Source organism: Entelurus aequoreus, linkage group LG20, assembly GCF_033978785.1.
Source record: "Entelurus aequoreus isolate RoL-2023_Sb linkage group LG20, RoL_Eaeq_v1.1, whole genome shotgun sequence".
In the NCBI taxonomy this organism is placed as follows: Eukaryota; Metazoa; Chordata; class Actinopteri; order Syngnathiformes; family Syngnathidae; genus Entelurus; species Entelurus aequoreus.
Genome location: NC_084750.1, coordinates 8,906,542 through 8,925,916, shown reverse-complemented (window position 1 = coordinate 8,925,916; position 19,375 = coordinate 8,906,542). Strand labels below are relative to the sequence as shown.

The 19,375-nt window shown below is 43.9% G+C and overlaps 1 protein-coding gene across 1 annotated transcript in view; it reads right to left on the bottom strand.

Moving 5' to 3' along the window:
- Positions 1-19,016, bottom strand: part of kcnk9 (potassium channel, subfamily K, member 9) — a 77,918-nt gene extending 58,902 nt beyond the window's left edge. The window contains exon 1 of the mRNA XM_062029350.1: positions 18,241-19,016. Coding sequence (XP_061885334.1) covers positions 18,241-18,790 — 550 coding nt within the window. The 5' untranslated portion in view covers positions 18,791-19,016. The remainder of the gene's footprint in view (positions 1-18,240) is intronic.
- Between the last annotated feature and the right edge of the window lie 359 nt (positions 19,017-19,375).

The following is a 19,375-nucleotide window of genomic DNA, read 5'->3' as shown; positions in this document are numbered from 1 at the left end:
TGCACTTACACGAGCAACCAGAGTCAAGCTGCGGGTCGTACGGGGATGAAGGTCAGGGGGGCGTGGCTTTCAGCGTCATCAAAAATGCCAGTCTGACGGCGCTAGGACGGTAACGAGGAAGCAGGAAGTGGCGTGATAGTGGGGATTGGAGCGCGCTCACGTGTTATGTTGATATGTTCATGTATGTCCACTCTTACTGTCCCTACTAGGAGGAATACTGTCGTCCTTGCTGATTGGCTGTGACAAGTCACATGGTTGGTCCACTGACACTCTCGTTATAGCCCAGGTGTTTATTTTAGACACAGTGCAAAAAGGCAAAGAGGCGTTAATTGGAAGCAGGTGATAATTGGATTCATTTCCCAGACTTCAAAACTTTAAAAAAAAACTTGAATAATGATTTGGAGCAATGTTCCCTCTAATTGTTCATGTGTGTGAGTCCGTGAGCATTGAGTGGAGGCCATGTGAGCACCATCACACCTGCACACTGTGGCTACACCAGCACCACATTGAGTGGAGGCCATGTGAGCACCATCACACCTGCACACTGTGGCTACACCAGCACCACATTGAGTGGAGGCCATGTGAGCACCATCACACCTGCACACTGTGGCTACACCAGCACCACATTGAGTGGAGGCCATGTGAGCACCATCACACCTGCACACTGTGGCTACACCAGCAGCACATTGAGTGGAGGCCATGTGAGCACCATCACACCTGCACACTGTGGCTACACCAGCACCACACCTGGCCCAAACATGACTACATCTCCATCCATCCATCCATTATATACCGCTTGTCCCTTTCGGGGTGCTGGAGCCTATCTCAGCTGCATTCGGGCGGAAGGCGGGGTACACCCTGGACAAGTCCCCACCTCATGGCAGGGCCAACACAGATAGACAGACAACATTCTCTCATTATTAGAATCAAATGACAGCATTTGTAATAGAAGTGTTTAGGCCCACTTACAATGACAATAACAACAAATATAGTTTTTCATCAACTGTGTACTTGTATTGTTTGTCTGGGTGGAGGTCCTGCTTTGGAAATTATTTGTACCCCTTTAGTTCCCTTTAAAACATCCACATGTTGCACAATGAGATGTAAGCAGGGGATCATGTGTACATTACTGCAACTTCATTTTTATTAGTATTTATTTAATATACTAACAGCATTTCATGATTCATATTTATAAATGAAGATTCCTAATAAATGATACTAGAATAAGCACACATTTGATTGGTAAATCATAGTGTAACCACCTGGAATGACACTTTATGTGTGGTGTTGGAGTTGTCCCACTTTTTGTGTGTCTGTAAACGCATCACTGGCTAAGTGCCATATGTGCATGTGTTGGCGCAAGTGAGAAAGAGCGAGCGGGTGCTGTTGATATAACAAAGTTGCTTTTGGTCTGGTTTGTACTGCAGAAAATGACCACTTTTGATAGATATCATTTTTTTTACTAATGTTTTGGTGATGTGTTTATGGCCGACAATAAAGACTTTTGCTCAGTAAAGTGATGGATGGAATTCATGTCCTCAAAGCGTCTCGACGGACGTTACAATATTTGAACAAGGATGACGAAAACTGTTTTCTCTGTCTTGTCCGGGTGTCGAAAATTGTTATGCGCTTATTTTTTTATTAGATTTTGTGTGTGGCATAGATTTGCCTTAGAGGGAACGTTGATTTGGAGTGCATGAGAAAGTGGGCAATGGGTCTCGTTGACCATATGGTCATTTATGAACACAGCAGGAACAGAACCAATGTTGTAAAAGCAAACTGCTCAGTCAGCATTAAAAACCTCTTAAGGCCCAAGCTGTTTGTTTACATGGTTTTTTTTTAATTTCTCTTTGTTATTTGGGCTTATTGGACCCTAATTAGAATAAAAACTAAGAATCATCTTTTGATATGATGTACTTAGTCCATAAGTACACAAACGTGTACTTCATGTTTAGTGACATGCTAATTCTTATTTTTACACTTTTTCCCCCCAAATTCCATTGTATGTTGTACTCTTCTGACACCACCAGATGGCAGTATAAGTGTCCACATAAGTGGCCATAAGACCCCAATTCAGTAGTGTACACAATTTGGGAAATAAGAGCTAAAAGGTGCTGTCCACGCATGTGGCCACTAAGCCTTTAGATTAAAGGGTATGCCAAACAATCACTTGATTACAGTACAGGGTTTTATTTTCCTATATTCAAACACAGTGTTACTGTTCAAACTGTGTGAAAACATTAAATATACTCGTTACATAAAACATCTGCCTTGTTTATAAAGCCTACTCTATCTTAATGTTGCTCATTAAAGTGATAACGGAGACAATATTTTAGAGTTGTGGACCTTGCGGATAAAAATGAACACAGTAGTGATTTTAGGCTTGCTTTCTAGCCAGGTGCAGCAAACTTTCAGCTACAAAAATGTAGGCGGGGCCTGCAACAGCCTGCTTGAGGCAATTTTATATCGGCCTTGAAGGGCCCTGGGATTTAGTAATGCATTGTGGGGGCTGGGAAGTCACTGGACAAAAGCTTTGTCTGCAATGTGAAAGTGAACAACATACCGGATTAAAATAAAACGTACATAATAAAATATAACAAAACAAGGTATCGAGACCAACTGGACCCTATTCCAAAGGTTTGCCACCTGGGAAAAAATAGTAAAAAATGGCGTAATCGACTCATATGAGTTATGAGCGTGTCTGATAGACGAGAGACTTGAATCAAGTCAAACTTGTTTCTATTTTTGTCAGCTGAGTCACTTTTACTCCCGCTGATGAATTTCAGAACGCAAAGTCTTGGGATCTGAGCCCAGGATGTGGTTGTGGCTTGTGCAGCCCTTTGAGACACTCGTGATTTAGGGCTATATAAGTAAACTTTGATTGATTGATTGAAAGTCTGTTAAGGCACATTGTCCTTTGTGGAAATTGTGCAGAATATACGGCTTTCATCTCTACGTGTCCCCCGGCCTCCTTTCAAAAACTATCTTATTGTTACTTTTAAATACTTTAGCAAATAATACTCATTCATGTTATGTATATATATATATATATATATATACTAGCGTTCAAAAGTTTGGGGTTACATGTAAATGTCCTTATTTTTGAAGGAAAAGCACTGTACTTTTCAATGAAGATAACTTTAAACTAGTCTTAACTTTACAGAAATACACTCTATACATTGCTAATGTGGTAAATGACTATTCTAGCTGCAAATGTCTGCTTTTTGGTGCAATATCTACATAGGTGTATAGAGGCCCATTTCCAGCAACTATCACTCCAGTGTTCTAATGGTACAATGTGTTTGCTCATTGGCTCAGAAGGCTAATTGATGATTAGAAAACCCTTGTGCAATCATGTTCACACATCTGAAAACACTTTAGCTCGTTACAGAAGCTACAAAACTTGACCTTCCTTTGAGCAGATTGAGTTTCTGGAGCATCACATTTGTGGGGTCCATTAAACGCTCAAAATGGCCAGAAAAAGAGAACTTTCATCTGAAACTCCACAGTCTATTCTTGTTCTTAGAAATGAAGGCTATTCCACTAAATTGTTTGGGTGACCCCAAACTTTTGAACGGTAGTGTATGTATATTTGCCAACTCCTGTTCAGCAAAACAAAAGTCAGAGTTGGAGGTTTGAGCAAAGAAGCTTCTGAAGTCCAGAGTGCAGAGCAGCAGACTGGCCTCGGACTACAAAGTTAGCATCAATATTCCTATCCACGAAGTTTACTGAATATATGTCAGTAAATAGAAATGTGATGTCCATTTATCTCCCTTAAACTCTCATTTCTAAGGCTTTTGTACACGTTTAAAAGATAGTGAAGAGCTTACCTTTATCCTACATGGTTTTATTGTTTATCAGTTCATAGAAAATAATGACCATGATTCTTCCATGTGTGTGCTCTGCATGTACATAATCATGTACGTTACTTTGTGCTTCCATGTACATAATCATGTACGTTACTTTGTGAGACTACCCTTGCACTCACTTTCTTGTGCAAAATATCAACAAACAACCTCAAGTTGTTTTTGTCAGCTGGAACTTAAAGGACTCTTTACTCATGCCAACATTCAGGGAGGGTAGAAGAATAAATGTCAGAGGACAAAGTAGCAATTTGTGTTGTCAGTTCTATTCAGAGGTGTGCAGGAATGCTAGGAGGGCTGTGACTCTCTGGGTGCCACACCATTCCATTCCCTTCTTGGGGGTAACCATTCCATTCAGAATCCATTCTTCATTCAAAATCAAGACTTTTTAAGTCACATTGTGTACCAGTTCTATGATGAACTACATTCCTTCATACAAGAGACAAACAGCTTTGATACATTTCTATATTACTTCAAAGAAAACTGTTGCTTTAAATACAATTCTACCCAAACATTGAACAAAGTCAAATACCAATAAGTCAAAAAGAAAAATATCCAACATTTCTCTTTTCTAAAGTCAAAGTGTACAGCAGATCTAGATCATCAATCTACATCGAGTGGTTCGAGTGTCCGCCCTGAGATGGGTAGGTTGTGAGTTCAAACCCCGGCCGAGTCATACCAAAGACTATAAAATGGGAGCCATTACCTCCCTGCTTGGCACTCAGCATCAAGGCTTGGAATTGGGGGTTAAATCACCAAAAATGATTCCCGGGCGCGGCCACCGCTGCTGCTCACTGCTCCCCTCACTTCCCAGGGGGTGAACAAGGGTGATGGGTCAAATGCCGAGGATAATTTCACCACACCTAGTGTGAGTGTGTGACTATCATTGCTACTTTAACAGGAACTTTATTTACTTTCACTTCTATTTTGGCAAAGGATTGCAACGTTTGTCACCTTTTGATGAGGTGCAGGTGTGATAAACGCCGCCTGATAGTCCAGACTGCAGTCACATCGGATTTAAATCCACATACGAAAGAGGCCTGGGTTATTATAATTGTGTGAATGCTCCAAAGCATTCACACAATTATAAGCAGTTTTCTACACCACAATTCATCTATTTATTATTATTCCTCTACTTCTTCTTCTCCAGATTTTGGCACGCTCCACCTTCCACATTTTTCACCTGATTCAAACTGTTCCAACTTCAAACTATTCAGCCTATTCGGGAATCGTGGGCTTACCCTTGACAAATTCCAAAAATTCCCAGATTTCCCAGAATTCCAGGTTTTCCGGGACATTTTTCCCATTCAAAATGAATTGGCCATTTTTCAAACTTCCACCCTTTCCACATTTTTCAACCAATTCTAACCATTGCACCTTTAACACATTTCACCATTCTGGAAATTTAACTATCATTTTTCCAAGTTTAAAAAAATTCCATGATTTTCCAGAATTCCAGGTTTTCCGGGACATTTTTCCCATTCAAAATGAATTGGCCATTTTCCAAACTTCCACCATTTCCACATTTTTCAACAAATTCTAACCATTCCACCTTTAACACATTTCACCATTCTGGAAATGTAACTATAATTTTTACAAGTTCAAAAAAATGCCCTGAGATGGGTAGGTTGTGAGTTCAAACCCCGGCCGAGTCATACCAAAGACTATACAAATGGGAGCCATTACCTCCCTGCTTGGCACTCAGCATCAAGGCTTGGAATTGGGGGTTACATCACCAAAAATGATTCCCGGGCGCGGCACCACTGCTGCTCACTGCTCCCCTCACCTCCCAGGGGGTGAACAAGGGGATGGGTCAAATGCAGAGGATCATTTCACCACACCTAGTGTGTGTGTGACTATCATTGCTACTTTAAAGGCCTACTGAAAGCCACTACTAGCGACCACGCAGTCTGATAGTTTATATATCAATGATGAAATGTTAACATTGCAACACATGCCAATACGGCCGGGTTAACTTATAAAGTGACATTTTAAACTTCCCGCCACACTTCCGGTTGAAAAACTCCTTTGGATATGATTTATGCGCGTGACGTCACAAAATGCACGGAAGTGGTTGGACCCCGTCGGACCCGATAGAAAAGCCTCTTGTTTTCACCACATAATTCCACAGTATTGTGGACATCTGTGTTGGTGAATCTTTTGCAATTTGTTTAATGAACAATGGAGGCTGCAAAGAAGAAAGCTGTAGGTGGGATCGATCGGTGTCTTAGCGGCTAAGTACAATACTGTAATATCTGTGATATTTGCATTAGTGTACTGTGTCTTTAAGGGTTTGGGGAACGTGCATGCGCGAGTGAGTTGGCGGAGAACTTGAGTGTGTGTGAGCGTGACTTTTGGCTAACAGCAGCTCGTGTATGTGTGTGTGTTACTTTTTGAACTACAACCAGTTACCGCTTGTTAATAAAGCCATTGAGCAATTTGTTTAATGGACAATGGAGACTGCAAATAAGAAAGTTGTAGGTGGGATCGGTGGAGCGGCGGACTACAGCAACACCAACACCAGGAGGTTGTGTTGTGTTTTGAGCAGGATAGCAGACGCACTACAGTGAGTACAGCTTTGGCTTCCAAACATTTGATCGCTTGCCCGTACGTGCGTGTCGATATGTGCATGTGACGTACGTAACTTTGGGGAAATATATGTTTCTTGCTGACTCTGATGGCGGCCGGGGTGTCGTCAAAAGCGTACAACGCCCGCCGCCGCATCTAAGTTAGCTACGCAGCTAGGTTAGCTTCTGTTTTTTTAGCTTCGCCAAGCGGAATATTATTAATCGTGTATTTACATGTTCATGGTTTAATAGTATTATTGATCTTCTGTCTATCCATCCAGTCAGGGTTTTTTTTATTTAGTTTCTATCTGCATTTGAGACTGCTATGCTATCACATTGGCTACGTAGCTAGGTTAGCTTCTATTTTTTTAGCTTCGCAAAGCTGAATTATTAATCGTGTATTTACATGTTCAGTCACTGTGAATGTCCATTTCGTGTTCTCGACTCTCATTTTCAAGAGGATATAGTATCCGAGGTGGTTTAAAATACAAATCCGTGATCCACAATAGAAAAAGGAGAGAGTGTGGAATCCAATGAGCCAGCTTGTACCTAAGTTACGGTCAGAGCGAAAAAAGATACGTCCATCACTGCCTCTCAAGTCCTTCACTCTAACGTTCCTCATCCATGAATCTTTCATCCTCGCTCAAATTAATGGGGTAATCATCACTTTCTCGGTCCGAATCTCTCTCGCTCCATTGTAAACAACGGGGAATTGTGAGGAATACTAGCTCCTGTGACGTCACGCTACTTCCGCTACAGGCAAGGCTTTTTTTTATCAGCGAGCAAAAGTTGCAAACTTTATCGTCGATTTTCTCTACTAAATCCTTTCAGCAAAAATATGGCAATATCGCAAAATGATCAAGTATGACACATAGAATGGACAATATGATTTGTCTGGTTGGCTGGACAGGACAGATTAAAATAAATAAATAAATAAATAAATATGATTTTTTTTCAATTAATTAAGAATCGCTAAAAATAATAATTAATAATAATTTAAAAATCAATTTTTTTACACCCCTAAACACTATTTTTACTCCATTATTTTACTTAAGTAAATTTTTGGATAAATTGTAGTTGTTTTTTACTTTTACTTGAGTATTTTTGTGACGAGGAAATTGTATTGAATTGAATTATATTTATATAGCGCTTTTCTCTAGTGACTCAAAGCACTTTACATAGTGAAAGCCAATATGTAAGTTCCATTTAAAGCAGTGTGGGTGTCACTGGGAGCAGGTGGCTCAAGTGTCACAACGGCAGTGACTAGGATGGCGGGAGCGGGGATCGAACCTGGAACCCTCAACTTGCTGGCACGGCCGCTCTACCGACCGAGCTATACAGCCCCACCAGTTCCATTCCGATCGCTACATTTATTGATATCGTCCTTAGGAGTATTAATTATCTATTGATTAGTGCATCATTTGTGTGGTGAGAGAGACTCGTGTCACATGACTCCAACGGTGACCTTTGACTCCATTCCGCCGACGAAAGGCAGCCTGGCAGTCACATGACCGCTCAAACTACAAACCCCGTTTCCATAGGAGTTGGGAAATGGTGTTAGATGTCAATATAAACAGAATACAATGATTTTGTATTGCGTTTATATTTACACCATTTCCCAAGTCCTATGGAAACGGGGTTTGTTGACGCCAAAGTGTTTGTAAAGAACATCAACTGGCCTCCATCTTCTGCTGAGGAGTTGAGCATCAAACTCCAGTTGGAGCACACAAACACAAAGTTAAAGAGCTGGGAGAAAACATGTGATGGCGCCCGCCCTGGTTTACATGCTGGATGGTCACATGAATATTACAGCGTAGCCTGGAAACCATGTCACACACACACTGGAGTGTTGTCACACACAGACACACACACACACACACACACACACACACACACACACACACACACACACACACACACACACACACACACACACACACACACACACACACACACACACACACACACACACACACACACACACACACACACACTGGAGTGTTGCCTGGCAAAGAGTGTGAGGTGCATTAGTGCTCACCTCCAATAACAGCTCATAATGGAGGTGGCACACTCTTAGTTTTACAGCAACATCGCTCACTTCCAAACGCTGCGGAAATAAATGCTGCTATTGTGCTTTTATTGTTGTTGTTGTTGTTGTTGTTGTTGACAAGCAGCCCAGCTTACGCTTCTGTCTTTGTGCTACAAATATTTTCATGTGTGCAGTTCAGGGGTTTAAACAATTGTCAAACACTAAATTGTACGTGTATTTTATAACCTGTCCCAAATGTTTGTGCTATCAAAAAGTAGTTGTGTTATTATGAGTTTAATGTTACGACCTTTTTAATATTCACTTGCCTGTGGGGGTGAATGTAACAACATGAGTGTGGGGGTGAATGTAACAACATGAGTGTGGGGGTGAATGTAACAACATTACAACTGTACAATGTACACATGAGTGTAGGGGTGAATGTAACAACATGAGTGTGGGGGTGAATGTAACAACATGAGTGTGGGGGTGAATGTAACAACATTACAACTGTACAATGTACACATGAGTGTGGGGGTGAATGTAACAACATGAGTGTGGGGGTGAATGTAACAACATGAGTGTGGGGGTGAATGTAACAACATTACAACTGTACAATGTACACATGAGTGTGGGGGTGAATGTAACAACATGAGTGTGGGGGTGAATGTAACAACATGAGTGTGGGGGTGAATGTAACAACATTACAACTGTACAATGTACACATGAGTGTGGGGGTGAATGTAACAACATGAGTGTGGGGGTGAATGTAACAACATGAGTGTGGGGGTGAGTGGGGGTGAATGTAACAACATGAGTGTGGGGGTGAATGTAACAACATGAGTGTGGGGGTGAATGTAACAACATTACAACTGTACAATGTACACATGAGTGTGGGGGTGAATGTAACAACATGAGTGTGGGGGTGAATGTAACAACATGAGTGTGGGGGTGAATGTAACAACATTACAACTGTACAATGTACACATGAGTGTGGGGGTGAATGTAACAACATGAGTGTGGGGGTGAATGTAACAACATTACAACTGTACAATGTACACATGAGTGTGGGGGTGAATGTAACAACATGAGTGTGGGGGTGAATGTAACAACATGAGTGTGGGGGTAAATGTAACAACATGAGTGTGGGGGTGAATGTAACAACATGAGTGTGGGGGTGAATGTAACAACATGAGTGTGGGGGTGAATGTAACAACATTACAACTGTACAATGTACACATGAGTGTGGGGGTGAATGTAACAACATGAGTGTGGGGGTGAATGTAACAACATGAGTGTGGGGGTGAATGTAACAACATTACAACTGTACAATGTACACATGAGTGTGGGGGTGAATGTAACAACATGAGTGTGGGGGTGAATGTAACAACATGAGTGTGGGGGTGAATGTAACAACATTACAACTGTACAATGTACACATGAGTGTGGGGGTGAATGTAACAACATTACAACTGTACAATGTACACATGAGTGTGGGGGTGAATGTAACAACATGAGTGTGGGGGTGAATGTAACAACATGAGTGTGGGGGTGAATGTAACAACATTACAACTGTACAATGTACACATGAGTGTGGGGGTGAATGTAACAACATGAGTGTGGGGGTGAATGTAACAACATGAGTGTGGGGGTGAATGTAACAACATGAATGTGGGGGTGAATGTAACAACATTACAACTGTACAATGTACACATGAGTGTGGGGGTGAATGTAACAACATGAGTGTGGGGGTGAATGTAACAACATGAATGTGGGGGTGAATGTAACAACATGAGTGTGGGGGTGAATGTAACAACATGAGTGTGGGGGTGAATGTAACAACATGAATGTGGGGGTGAATGTAACAACATTACAACTGTACAATGTACACATGAGTGTGGGGGTGAATGTAACAACATGAGTGTGGGGGTGAATGTAACAACATGAGTGTGGGGGTGAATGTAACAACATGAGTGTGGGGGTGAATGTAACAACATGAATGTGGGGGTGAATGTAACAACATGAGTGTGGGGGTGAATGTAACAACATGAGTGTGGGGGTGAATGTAACAACATGAGTGTGGGGGTGAATGTAACAACATGAGTGTGGGGGTGAATGTAACAACATGAATGTGGGGGTGAATGTAACAACATGAGTGTGGGGGTGAATGTAACAACATGAGTGTGGGGGTGAATGTAACAACATGAGGGTGAATGTAACAACATGAGTGTGGGGGTGAATGTAACAACATGAGTGTGGGGGTGAATGTAACAACATTACAACTGTACAATGTACACATGAGTGTGGGGGTGAATGTAACAACATGAGTGTGGGGGTGAATGTAACAACATGAGTGTGGGGGTGAATGTAACAACATTACAACTGTACAATGTACACATGAGTGTGGGGGTGAATGTAACAACATGAGTGTGGGGGTGAATGTAACAACATTACAACTGTACAATGTACACATGAGTGTGGGGGTGAATGTAACAACATGAGTGTGGGGGTGAATGTAACAACATTACAACTGTACAATGTACACATGCGTGTGGGGGTGAATGTAACAACATGAGTGTGGGGGTGAATGTAACAACATTACAACTGTACAATGTACACATGCGTGTGGGGGTGAATGTAACAACATGAGTGTGGGGGTGAATGTAACAACATGAGTGTGGGGGTGAATGTAACAACATTACAACTGTACAATGTACACATGCGTGTGGGGGTGAATGTAACAACATGAGTGTGGGGGTGAATGTAACAACATGAGTGTGGGGGTGAATGTAACAACATTACAACTGTACAATGTACACATGAGTGTGGGGGTGAATGTAACAACATGAGTGTGGGGGTGAATGTAACAACATTACAACTGTACAATGTACACATGAGTGTGGGGGTGAATGTAACAACATGAGTGTGGGGGTGAATGTAACAACATTACAACTGTACAATGTACACATGAGTGTAGGGGTGAATGTAACAACATGAGTGTGGGGGTGAATGTAACAACATGAGTGTGGGGGTGAATGTAACAACATTACAACTGTACAATGTACACATGAGTGTGGGGGTGAATGTAACAACATGAGTGTGGGGGTGAATGTAACAACATTACAACTGTACAATGTACACATGAGTGTGGGGGTGAATGTAACAACATGAGTGTGGGGGTGAATGTAACAACATTACAACTGTACAATGTACACATGAGTGTGGGGGTGAATGTAACAACATGAGTGTGGGGGTGAATGTAACAACATTACAACTGTACAATGTACACATGAGTGTAGGGGTGAATGTAACAACATGAGTGTGGGGGTGAATGTAACAACATGAGTGTGGGGGTGAATGTAACAACATTACAACTGTACAATGTACACATGAGTGTGGGGGTGAATGTAACAACATGAGTGTGGGGGTGAATGTAACAACATTACAACTGTACAATGTACACATGAGTGTGGGGGTGAATGTAACAACATGAGTGTGGGGGTGAATGTAACAACATTACAACTGTACAATGTACACATGAGTGTGGGGGTGAATGTAACAACATGAGTGTGGGGGTGAATGTAACAACATGAGTGTGGGGGTGAATGTAACAACATTACAACTGTACAATGTACACATGAGTGTGGGGGTGAATGTAACAACATGAGTGTGGGGGTGAATGTAACAACATTACAACTGTACAATGTACACATGAGTGTGGGGGTGAATGTAACAACATGAGTGTGGGGGTGAATGTAACAACATGAGTGTGGGGGTGAGTGGGGGTGAATGTAACAACATGAGTGTGGGGGTGAATGTAACAACATTGCAACTGTACAATGTACACATGAGTGTGGGGGTGAATGTAACAACATGAGTGTGGGGGTGAATGTAACAACATGAGTGTGGGGGTGAATGTAACAACATTACAACTGTACAATGTACACATGAGTGTGGGGGTGAATGTAATGATGATAGTATATATCTGTATCATGAATCAATTGAAGTGGACCCCGACTTAAACAAGTTGACAAACTTATTGGGGTGTTACCATTTAGTGGTCAATTGTACGGAATATGTACTTCATTGTGCAACCTACTAATAAAATAGAATATGTACTGTACTGTGCAACCTACTAATAAAATAGAATATGTACTGTACTGTGCAACCTACTAATAAAATAGAATATGTACTGTACCGTGCAACCTACTAATAAAATAGAATATGTACTGTACTGTGCAACCTACTAATAAAATAGAATATGTACTGTACCGTGCAACCTACTAATAAAATAGAATATGTACTGTACCGTGCAACCTACTAATAAAATAGAATATGTACTGTACTGTGCAACCTACTAATAAAAGTCTCAATCAATCAATCCAAAAAAGTGTTGGAGCAGAACATTCATGTTTTAGGACGTGTGTCAAAGTCAAGGGCCGGGGGCCACATCTGGCCCACTTCATCATTTTATGTGGCCCACGAAAGCCTGGAGATAATATGCCTCAATATTGTACAACTGCATATATTTTAAACTTTAATATTACTTCACAATGTCAAATAGTATATTATTGTTTAAACACAAATAAACACTCAAGTATCAGTTTGCAATATGATCTCAAAGCTAGTTAGACTGTAAAAATCACAAAAGATTTTACAGTACAAAACTGGGAGCTCAGTTGCCAGAATTTCACCGTAAAAAAAACGTAGCCTGTCTCTTTATTTACAGTAAATACTGTAAAAAAAAAAAACATCTACATTTTATGATAAAATTCCGGTGACTGAGCTGCCAGCAAAATCTACTGATGTATTTTTACAGTGTACATAAAATGTAGATATGATGTAATGTAATCAAATGCATAGGCAATATCATGAAGCCAATACACACACACACACACACACACACATATACACACACACATATATATATATATATATATATATATATATATATATATATATATATATATATATATATATATATATATATATATATATATATATATATATATATACATACATATATACATATATACACGTATATACATGTATATACACATATATATACACATATATACATGTATATACACATGTATATACACATGTATATACACATGCATATACATGTGTATATACATGTATATACACATGTATATACATGTATATACACGTATATACATGTATATATGTGTATATACATGTATATACACATGTACATACATGTATATACACATATATACATGTATATACACATATATACATGTATATACACATATATACATGTATATACACAAGTATATACATGTATATACACAAGTATATACATGTATATACACATATATACATGTATATACACAAGTATATACACCTATATACATGTATATACACATGTGATAAAATGGCAACCAAGGTAATCAAAAAGGTCAACCAACAAACGAGATTTCTCTACAGAATCTCCTCTCTGGTCAACAAAAGCACCATGAAGATTCTGGCGGGAACTCTCCTTCAACCCTTTTTCCATTACGCATGCACCTCCTGGTACCCTAGCACCTCCAAAACCCTCAAATCTAAACTCCAAACATCTCAGAACAAGCTAGTCAGGTTACTTCTAGACCTCCACCCCAGATCCCACCTCACTCCTACCCACTTCTCCAAAGTGGGCTGGCTCAAGGTGGAGGACAGAGTTAAACAACTTGCACTGAGCCTAGTCTATAAAATCCACTACACCTCCCTGATAGCGAAGTACATGTCAAACTACTTCCTTAACGTAAATGACCGCCATAACCACAACACCAGGGGGAGCTCCACTAACCACGTTAAACCCAGATTCCGAACTAACAAAGGTCTTAACTCATTCTCTTTCTATGCCACATCAATGTGGAATGCACTCCCAACAGGTGTAAAAGAAAGGGCATCTCTATCCTCCTTCAAAACCGCAATAAACCGGCCACAACATTAGGTACACCTGCCACAACATTAGGTACACCTGCCACAACATTAGGCACACCTGCCACAACATTAGGCACACCGGCCACAACATTAGGCACACCGGCCACAACATTAGGTACACCTGCCACAACATTAGGCACACCGGCCACAACATTAGGCACACCTGCCACAAGATTAGGCACACGGGCCACAACATTAGGTACACCTGCCACAACATTAGGTACACCTGCCACAACATTAGGCACACGGGCCACAACATTAGGTACACCTGCCACAACATTAGGTACACCTGCCACAACATTAGGTACACCGGCCACAACATTAGGTACACCTGCCACAACATTAGGTACACCGGCCACAACATTAGGTACGCCGGCCACAACATTAGGTACACCTGCCACAACATTAGGTACACCGGCCACAACATTAGGTACACCGGCCACAACATTAGGCAGACCGGCCACAACATTAGGCACACCTGCCACAACATTAGGTACACCGGCCACAACATTAGGCAGACCGGCCACAACATTAGGCACACCTGCCACAACATTAGGTACACCGGCCACAACATTAGGTACACCTGCCACAACATTAGGTACACCGGCCACAACATTAGGCACACCTGCCACAACATTAGGCACACCTGCCACAACATTAGGCACACCTGCCACAACATTAGGCACACCGGCCACAACATTAGGTACACCGGCCACAACATTAGGCACACCTGCCACAACATTAAGCACACCTGCCACAACATTAGGCACACCTGCCACAACATTAGGTACACCTGCCACAACATTAGGTACACCTGCCACAACATTAGGCACACCTGCCACAACATTAGGTACACCTGCCACAACATTAGGCACACCTGCCACAACATTAGGCACACCTGCAACAACATTAGGCACACCTGCCACAACATTAGGCACACCTGCCACAACATTAGGTACACTTGCCACATTAGGCACACCTGCCACAACATTAGGTACACCTGCCACAACATTAGGTACACCGGCCACAACATTAGGTACACCGGCCACAACATTAGGCACACCTGCCACAACATTAGGCACACCGGCCACAACATTAGGCACACCGGCCACAACATTAGGTACACCTGTCACAACATTAGGCACACCTGCCACAACATTAGGCACACCTGCCACAACATTAGGCACACCGGCCACAACATTAGGCACACCGGCCACAACATTAGGTACACCGGCCACAACATTAGGTACACCTGCCACAACATTAGGCACACCTGCCACAACATTAGGTACACCGGCCACAACATTAGGCACACCTGCCACAACATTAGGTACACCTGCCACAACATTAGGCACACCTGCCACAACATTAGGTACACCTGCCACAACATTAGGCACACCTGCCACAACATTAGGCACACCTGCCACAACATTAGGCACACCTGCCACAACATTAGGCACACCTGCCACAACATTAGGCACACCTGCCACAACATTAGGTACACCTGCCACAACATTAGGCACACCTGCCACAACATTAGTCACACCTGCCACAACATTAGGCACACCGGCCACAACATTAGGCACACCTGCCACAACATTAGGTACACTTGCCACATTAGGCACACCTGCCACAACATTAGGTACACCTGCCACAACATTAGGTACACCGGCCACAACATTAGGCACACCTGGCCACAACATTAGGCACACCTGCCACAAAATTAGGCACACCGGCCACAACATTAGGCACACCTGCCACAACATTAGGTACACTTGCCACATTAGGCACACCTGCCACAACATTAGGTACACCTGCCACAACATTAGGTACACCGGCCACAACATTAGGCACACCTGGCCACAACATTAGGCACACCTGCCACAACATTAGGCACACCTGCCACAACATTAGGCACACCTGCCACAACATTAGGTACACCTGCCACAACATTAGGTACACCTGCCACAACATTAGGCACACCTGCCACAACATTAGGTACACCTGCCACAACATGCACACCTGCCACAACATTAGGCACACCTGCCACAACATTAGGTACACCTGCCACAATATTAGGCACACCTGCCACAACATTAGGTACACCTGCCACAACATTAGGCACACCGGCCACAACATTAGGCACACCGGCCACAACATTAGGTACACCTGCCACAACATTAGGTACACCTGCCACAACATTAGGCACACCGGCCACAACATTAGGTACACCTGCCACAACATTAGGTACACCTGCCACAACATTAGGCACACCTGCCACAACATTAGGTACACCTGCCACAACATTAGGTACACCTGCCACAACATTAGGCACACCTGCCACAACATTAGGCACACCTGCCACAACATTAGGTACACCTGCCACAACATTAGGCACACCTGCCACAACATTAGGTACACCGGCCACAACATTAGGTACACCTGCCACAACATTAGGTACACCTGCCACAACATTAGGTACACCGGCCACAACATTAGGTACACCGGCCACAACATTAGGTACACCGGCCACAACATTAGGTACACCTGCCACAACATTAGGCACACCTGCCACAACATTAGGCACACCTGCCACAACATTAGGTACACCGGCCACAACATTAGGTACACCTGCCACAACATTAGGCACACCTGCCACAACATTAGGTACACCTGCCACAACATTAGGTACACCTGCCACAACATTAGGTACACCTGCCACAACATTAGGCACACCTGCCACAACATTAGGCACACCTGCCACAACATTAGGTACACCTGCCACAACATTAGGCACACCTGCCACAACATTAGGTACACCTGCCACAACATTAGGCACACCGGCCACAACATTAGGCACACCTCCCACAACATTAGGCACACCTGCCACAACATTAGGCACACCTGCCACAACATTAGGCACACCGGCCACAACATTAGGTACACCGGCCACAACATTAGGCACACCTGCCACAACATTAGGTACACCTGCCACAACATTAGGCACACCTGCCACAACATTAGGTACACCTGCCACAACATTAGGCACACCTGCCACAACATTAGGTACACCGGCCACAACATTAGGTACACCGGCCACAACATTAGGCACACCTGCCACAACATTAGGTACACCTGCCACAACATTAGGCACACCTGCCACAACATTAGGTACACCTGCCACAACATTAGGCACACCGGCCACAACATTAGGTACACCGGCCACAACATTAGGCACACCTGCCACAACATTAGGCACACCGGCCACAACATTAGGTACACCTGCCACAACATTAGGCACACCTGCCACAACATTAGGTACACCGGCCACAACATTAGGTACACCGGCCACAACATTAGGCACACCTGCCACAACATTAGGCACACCTGCCACAACATTAGGTACACCTGCCACAACATTAGGCACACCTGCCACAACATTAGGTACACCTGCCACAACATTAGGCACACCGGCCACAACATTAGGTACACCGGCCACAACATTAGGCACACCTGCCACAACATTAGGCACACCGGCCACAACATTAGGCACACCTGGCCACAACATTAGGTACACCTGCCACAACATTAGGTACACCTGCACTAACACTCCCCCACTTAGATAGTAAAAGTGCTCCCCAGGATGTCCGGCAAAAGTCATCGTGACGCCGCACAAACATTTTGCGTGCAATTGTGCGCCTTAAGAAAAAGCGCACGAGTGTAAGGGCGCAGCAGTGACGTCACAAGCCCACTTGTAAATAGCAGTAAAAAACAGGTGAAGTTGTTGCGTGGTGTAGTGAGTGTGCGCAGCAGAAAGTGCGTGGCAGCAACTTACCGATGGTGGTGATGACCGTGATGGCAAAGTAAAAGGAGCCGGCGAACTTCCACTGCACGCCGGCTCTGTGCGGCTCAGCCTCCATGATGATGTTCTCCAGCTTGCGGTAGTCGTCCTCGCTGATGTTGTACTTCCCCTGCAGGCGCCGCTCCTCGGCTTCCAGCTGCTCCTTCTCCCGCATCTCGAAGTCGGACTCCAGGGCGTCGAAGACGGCGGCCCCCACCAGCAGGTAGGTGAACGTGCACACGATCAGGGATAAAGTCCGCACGTTTTGCCGCTTCATGGCCACCAGGAGCCGGCGAGTGAGGGGCTCATGTCCCGCCGCGCTCCTCCCCGGGATGGTGCGACGTGCGCGGCGAGGGAAGCCGAGTGCACTGCGCCTGGAGGCGGACGCGGACGCGCTCCGATGACGGCGCGGCGGATCGTGCTGCTGCTGCTGGCTGACGGAGAGACACAAGAGGCTGCTGGAGCGCCGGGACCAGGAGCCCTGCAGCCGCGACACTCTGTGCAAGACCCGTCCGAACCAAGTCCTCCCGGTGCGCAGTGCCATCAACGAGCTGCGGCCACTGCCGCCTGCGGGCTTCCGGTGGCCCCGAGTGGTGCGACGCTCATGGCGGGAACCTCTGCGCGCGCCCTCACGCGCACTTGCAGGACATCTCCGCAACTTTCAGCGGCAACCTGCAGCTGCCGCACGCGCTCCTCTTTGCGCACATTCCCCGCGCACATCGCCCGCGCGGCAAAAGTCAGAACGCCGCCGCGTCCTGCAAACACGGACACGAAGCAAAGTCACGCGCGACGAAAAGGACTCCAAAAATATCCATCTCACCGCACAAGAAGACGAGTCACACCTTCTTCTCGCGCCAACTCCAGTGTGCGTGGCTGCTCATCTTTCCCACGCACTCTCACGCACACGCACTGAGACAGACACGAGTGGGCGTTGCTGCCTCCTGCATCACTTTCTTGCTGCAAAAAAGTGCAACAGATGACTGCATGTAGAGCGACTTTGGGTAATTACAAAAGCGCTTTATAAATCACAGGTATTCTTATTATCATCACCATCACCATCACCATCAGAAACATCACCATCATCATCAGAAACATCACCATCATCATCACAAACATCACCATCACCATC